The 5,907-nt window shown below is 66.5% G+C and overlaps 2 protein-coding genes across 2 annotated transcripts; both read left to right on the top strand.

Annotated features, from left to right (window-relative positions):
- Positions 1-1,371: 1,371 nt before the first annotated feature.
- On the top strand, positions 1,372-3,450 carry LOC112125307 (immunoglobulin alpha-2 heavy chain-like; the record flags this gene model as incomplete). The annotated part of the gene is made up of 4 exons (XM_024223740.2): positions 1,372-1,731; positions 2,688-2,999; positions 3,086-3,172; positions 3,254-3,450. Coding segments are annotated over 4 exons (956 nt in total), but the record flags the coding sequence as incomplete, so codon positions are not given.
- Positions 3,451-4,231: 781 nt separating this feature from the next.
- LOC113405236 (glycolipid transfer protein domain-containing protein 2-like) lies at positions 4,232-5,801 on the top strand (the record flags this gene model as incomplete). Its single annotated transcript, XM_026646239.2, has 4 exons — positions 4,232-4,419; positions 4,553-4,645; positions 5,339-5,433; positions 5,617-5,801. Coding segments are annotated over exons 1-4 (374 nt in total), but the record flags the coding sequence as incomplete, so codon positions are not given.
- Between the last annotated feature and the right edge of the window lie 106 nt (positions 5,802-5,907).

Below are 5,907 nucleotides of genomic sequence, written 5' to 3'. Positions count from 1 at the left end.
CAGTTAGGTCCATCTTGGGGTCCTTGGGCACCCCAGCCCACCTCCTGGGGTCAGAGCCCTCCCTGCCTTCCAGCCACCTCACCAACCAGCTTTCCAGACTCTGCCTTCAGCGACCCCTCCCACAGCCTTTGTTCAGTTTCCCGGGCAAAGGTGTCACCTGGCCCCAGCCCCCTCCTGGGTTCTCATGTTACATGCTCAGGTATTCTCCGTAGGTCAGTCTCCCATCCCCCCATTGCAGACTCTCCTAGCCACACTCCCCTGTCAGCATTCACAGACCACAATAAGAACAGTCCCAGTTCGTCACAGATGGATGGAGGGATATAGGGATGGATGGATGGATGGATGAATGGATGGATGGATGGAGGGATATAGGGATGGATGGATGGATGGATGGATGGATGGATGGATGGATGGATGGGGGGACATAGGGCTGGATGGATGAACAGATGGACGGGGGTACATAGGGATGGATGGACGGATGGATGGATGGGGGGACATAGGGCTGGATGGATGGATGGACAGACAGGGGTACATAGGGACGGATAGATGGGGGGATATAGGGCTGGATGGATGGATGGATGGATGGATGGATGGATGGATGGATGGATGGATGGACGGACGGACGGATGGCTAGAGGGGACACAGGGACGGATGGATGGGGGGACATAGGGCTGGATGGATGGATGGACGGACAGGGGTACATAGGGATGGATGGATGGGGGGATATAGGGCTGGCTGGATGGATGGATGGACGGATGGCTAGAGGGGACACAGGGACGGATGCTGGGTAACACAGTCGATATCTCCCCACCTCTGCCTGTGATCTGTGGAGGCGCCAGGGCTGCCGGGTCTTTGCCCCCCATGCCCCCCCGCGCGGTTGGCTGGACTCTAGTGGGGTTTGCGAGGGCGCTGGCTCAGCGGATGTAGGTTCACGGGGGGGGCGCGAAGCGGCAGGGGGGGATTAGGTGGCTGCGCAGTGAACTCGCTCGGCAGCCCGACCACGCACCCCATGGAACGGCTCCTCGGACCCCCGCCAGGACTGCGCTGGGGCAGAGCCGCTGCCAACAGCCCCGAAATAAACACCCAGCGGCCGGATCCCCGGCCACGTGAACTGGTGTCATGGCATTTCCCGCAGTCCTACCGGGGGCTGGGAGAGAACCCAGGAGTCCTGTCTCCCAGCCCCCCCGCTCTAACCCACCAGCCCCCCACCCCCCACCCCGAGCCAGGGAGAGAACCCAGGAGTCCAGGCTCCCAACCCCCACTCCCCCACTCGTGTGTGGCTGTGTGCACCGGTGTCGAGGTCTGTGTGGGTGTGAGCTCCCCGCTCCCAGGGGCCCAGCCCAGCCCCTCACTCCTCTCCGCTCCCCGCAGGGGCCCTGGCGGGGCCGCCCCAGCTGACCCAGCCGTCCCCATCCCACGTGGTGGACGAGAAGATCCCACGGCTCCGCTGCCTGATGTCGGGGAGCGACATCACCACCCACGTCCTGTCCTGGTACCACCAGCCCCCCGGGCAGGGCCCCGTCTTCCTGCTGAGCCACCGGGCCGGGGACAACAGGCCCACGTACGGGGTCGGCGTCTCGGAGCGCTTCATCGCCAGCCTGGAGCGTGACACCAACGCCTTCAGCCTCACCATCGGCAACGTGAAACCCACTGACGCCGGCACCTACTTCTGCGCCGTCTGGTACGCCAACCAGTACCTCTTCGGAGAGGGCACCCGCCTCGTCCTGGGAGGTGAGCCGCCAGGGACGGGGGGATCCAGAACCGGCCCAGAGCATGACTAGAACCCAGCAGGGTGTTCTGGAGCAGGTTCTGGAGCGGCTCACACCAGGCTGGTGCCAGAGCTGGCCCAGAGCCGGCTGGGGCTGCGACCAAAAGAGAGAGGCGGCGAACTGATCTAGAACCCAGCCCAAATCGATCTAGAACGTGCCCATAACCCTTCCAGATCAGAGCCGTGGAAATGTTCTGGAGCTGGCACGTGATTCGTGGGGACTGTGCCGGGGAAATACTTTAAACCGATCTAGAACCCACAGCGGCTCGATCTAGAACCTGTCGTGAATCAATTTAGGATGTGCCCAGAACCTTTCTAGATTAGAGTCACGAAAATGTTCTGGAGCTGGCCCATTAGTTGGGTGGGTTAGTTGGATGTGTGCCTAGGAAAAGACCCGGGGCTGATCTAGAACCCCATCCCGAATCGATCTAGAGAACACGCTGAGCCATTCTGGGTCAGATCCACCAAATGGTTCCAGAGGGACCCGTGGGGGCAGACCTAGAACCCACAGGGCGGCGATCTCGATTGTGAGGCAAAGCATTCTGGGTCAGACCCCCAGAAACGTGCGGGAAGCCGAGCGAAGCCAATCGGCACCGCGTCCGGAACATGCAGAGAACCAAATCCAGAACCTTTCTCTGACCCAGTCGAGGACTGGTCCAGAACCCACCTGGATCCCGTCTAGAAAGGACACCGAGCCGGCCCGGGAGACCCATCGACCCAGCCGAAGGCTGACACCGGGACCACCGCAGAACCCAATCTAGAATCCCCAGAAAACCAGTCCCTAAATGCCTAGAACAGAGACTGGACTGATCCGGTGCCCACCTCGATGTGATCTAGATCCAGGACCCACCTAGAACCGAGCCCCCTCTCCCCCACGATGCCGCCCCCTGACCTGACCCTCTCCCCTCTCCGGTTCCAGGTGATCCCCGGGAGAAGCGCCTGCCGCAGGTGGCCCTGCTGGGTCCAGCTCCGGCGGCCGGCCCGGCCTTCCTGTGCCTGGCCTGGGGGTTCTCCCCGGAGCCGGTCCGGGTGCGCTGGCAGGTGGACGGGCGGGAGCCGGGGCCCGGGGAGGTGTCCCCGCCGGCGGAGGGCCGGGATGGGGCTGGGGCCGCCAGCCTGCTCAGCCTCCCGGCCCGGGCCTGGCTGGACGGCGCCCGCGTGACCTGCCGGGTGGAACACGAGACCCAGGCCCAGCAGAGCAGCGCCGAAGTGAAGGGAGCCGGGCGCCGAGGTGAGACCCCCCCCCAAACCTCCAACCTCTCCCTCTCCTCCCCCATGGTAGCTCACCCCCGGATTTGTCTCTCCCCCCACACACAGGTTGCTCGGTATCCGCCGGAGACCCCGTCCCGCCGCCTGACCCTCTCAGCAACGGGACCGCGGGGAGCACTGCCCTCCAGAGCACCGGTACGGGACCCCCAACCCCACCCCTGGGCCCCCTTTGGGGTCACAGCCACGCCCCCCCTAACTGTCCCCTCTCCCCCGCAGGGGCCCCGAGCCTGGGCCGGATCGTGCTGACGGCCTGGCGCTGCTACCTGGGGTCACTGGCCGCCAGCTGCCTCTACGGCCTGGGTGTCTCCCTCCTCGTGGGGCTGCGGGGGCTGCAGGAACTCAGGCGTCCGGGGCCACCCCCACCCCCTCCGGGAGCCCGGAGGAGAGCTGGCGAGGAGCGTCGCTTCGAATGAGACTCCCCGGCCCCCTTTCGCCGCGTCCCGCTGGTCCCCCCGCCAGTGTCCCCCTCCTGGGGACCGGGAATGCCCCCAAACTGGCCCCCCACAGTCCCCGCCCTGGACCTCCAGCCCCCACCCCGGCTGTCCCGTGCCGGCTGCAGTGGTGACCCCCTCAGCCCCTGCTAATCCTGCCCCCCCCCGATCTCTGACACACACACACACACACACACCCCCGCGTGCACGGAGCTTGGCTATTGGACAATAAAGCCTTAAACAACTCCTGTCAGACTGACTCTGTGCACTGGGGAACCTCACCCCCCCACTGTCCCCCCGCTGCCCCTGCTGCCCCCCACTGGCACACACTGCCCCCCTGCTGCCCCCCACTGCCCCCCTGCTGCCCCACCGCCGCTGAGTCTGTGCAACCAGGGACTCCTGGGTTCTCTCCCTGGCTCTGGGAGGGGAATGGGGCGGGGGGTTAGAGCTGGGAGCCAGAACTCCTGGGTTCTCTCCCCGGCTCTGGGAGGGGAGTGGGGGCTGGTGGTTAGAGCAGGGGGGGCTGGGAGCCAGGACTCCTGGGTTCTCTCCCCGGCTCGGGGAGGGGAAGGGGGCTGGTGGGTTAGAGCAGGGGGGCTGGGAGCCAGAACTCCTGGGTTCTCTCCCCGGCTCGGGGAGGGGGGCTGGTGGGTTAGAGCAGGGGGGGCTGGGAGCCAGAACTCCTGGGTTCTCTCCCTGGCTCGGGGAGGGGAGGGGGGCTGGTGGGTTAGAGCAGGGGGGGCTGGGAGCCCCCAAACTCCAGCCTTCTTCTGCCCTCAGGTTCCCCCCCATTCCACTCTGTGGGGCAAAGTCCCTTCCGCTGTTAATTTTTAACCTGACCATCTCCCTGCCCCCCATCTGACCTCCAGCTACCCTGAGTTTGAACCATGGGGTGACGGGGGGGGGGGCAGCCACCCGCCCCCAGCGCAGCTTCTGCCAGGGAACAGGACATGGGGCATTTCCCCTGGGGGGGAGGGAATGGGGGGGATGGGAGCCCCGCCCCAGATAACAGGCCCTTATCTGCGGTGAGTGGCTGGGCCGGGCGGGGGCAGGGGTCAGGGCCGTGGGGCTGGGCCGGGCGCCGTGGGGCCGGGGTTTGCGGGGATGGGCCCTAAGCGTGTCCTGCTCCCCGCGGTGGCCTTCCTCAGCCTCCTCTTCCTCGCCGGCCTCTGGCTCCGTGAGTGACACCCCCCCGCGTCCCCCACCCCTTCCCCCCACCAGCTGCCAGCCCTGCCAATGACCCCCCCGGCCGATACGCACAGCCCCAGCCCCCCCCCACATGCCCCATACACCCCCCTGCCCCCTCCCTCACCCCCCTGACCTCTGGGCCCCATGGCACTCCCCACCACTTGCCTCCAGCTCCCTCACCCCACCCCAGCGACCCCCGCCTGGCACCCACGCCAGCCTCTGACTCTGGGAGTGAGCGGGACGGCCCCCCAGACCTGCTCCCCCCCCGCCACCCCCCACACCGGGCCCCCCAGCTCCCCCCGGTCCCCCGCCCCCGCTGCATGCCGGGCTCTGTATGAATGCCTGGGTGGGGGGCAGATTGTGTCGGTCCGTGGGGGGGGGGGCTTTGCTCCGGCCTGCGTGAGCTGTCGCATGTACCAGGCGTGTTCTTAGCATGTCGCCTGCGTGTAGCCTGCCCGTGCCTAGACTACTGGCCGGACGCTTGTATGTTGTTAGCGTGTGCAAAGCCGGAGGCCGGCAGGGACGGTGCAAGTACCTCCCCGGGTGCATCATGCATGTCGTTAGCGTGTGCACCCCCCCCATGCAAACCGGGGAGACCATTGGGAATGTGGGGGGGGACGACTGTCCACCTGTCCAAGTGTCTGAGCTCTGTCCTTCCCCCCCCCCCCCCCGCCCGGAACAGCAGAGGTGCAGCTCTCGGCCTGCGTTCGGGGCGGGCGGCCCTGTGGATGGCTCGGGGGCAGAGGGGAGACGGCCCCCCCTGAACGGTACGGGAAGGTGAGAACCCCCTTGTGCTCCCCCCCAAACCCTGCCCCAAATCTGGCCCCCCTCCCATCCCTAACTCCTGCCCCCATCCCCACCCCAAAACCTCCCCAGCCCTCCCTTCCACCTGTCCCACTTCCTGATCCTGATCCCCCCCGCCGCCCCACAGAGAACCTATCTGCTGTATCCCCTCTGCAGCCGCCCCTTCTCAGCTCCCGCCTGCCCCTTCCCAGGCATGGGACCCTCCCTCCGCCCCGGGCCCCCCGCTGCCCGGGCCAAGGCTTCCAGATCAGCCGTCTCCTGGCGGCCTTCAGGGGCTGCGTGACGCCGGAGGGAGAAATCCTGCTGCAAGAGTATGTGGCCGGCTGGAAAGAACTGATTAAGTGAGTCCATCCCTGTGTAACCGGCCGCCCCGCCCCAGAGGTGGCCGCGTCTCAGCGACGGGCGAGGGGTCCCCGAGTAACCAGCCGCCCGCCCCAGAGGTGGCCG

The sequence above is a fragment of the Terrapene carolina genome, unplaced genomic scaffold (genome assembly GCF_002925995.2).
Source record: "Terrapene carolina triunguis isolate 2854851 unplaced genomic scaffold, T_m_triunguis-2.0 Scaffold34508, whole genome shotgun sequence".
NCBI classification, from domain to species: Eukaryota; Metazoa; Chordata; order Testudines; family Emydidae; genus Terrapene; species Terrapene triunguis.
The sequence above is the reverse complement of the archived record's forward strand: the minus strand, read 5'-3'. Positions and strand labels throughout refer to the sequence as shown.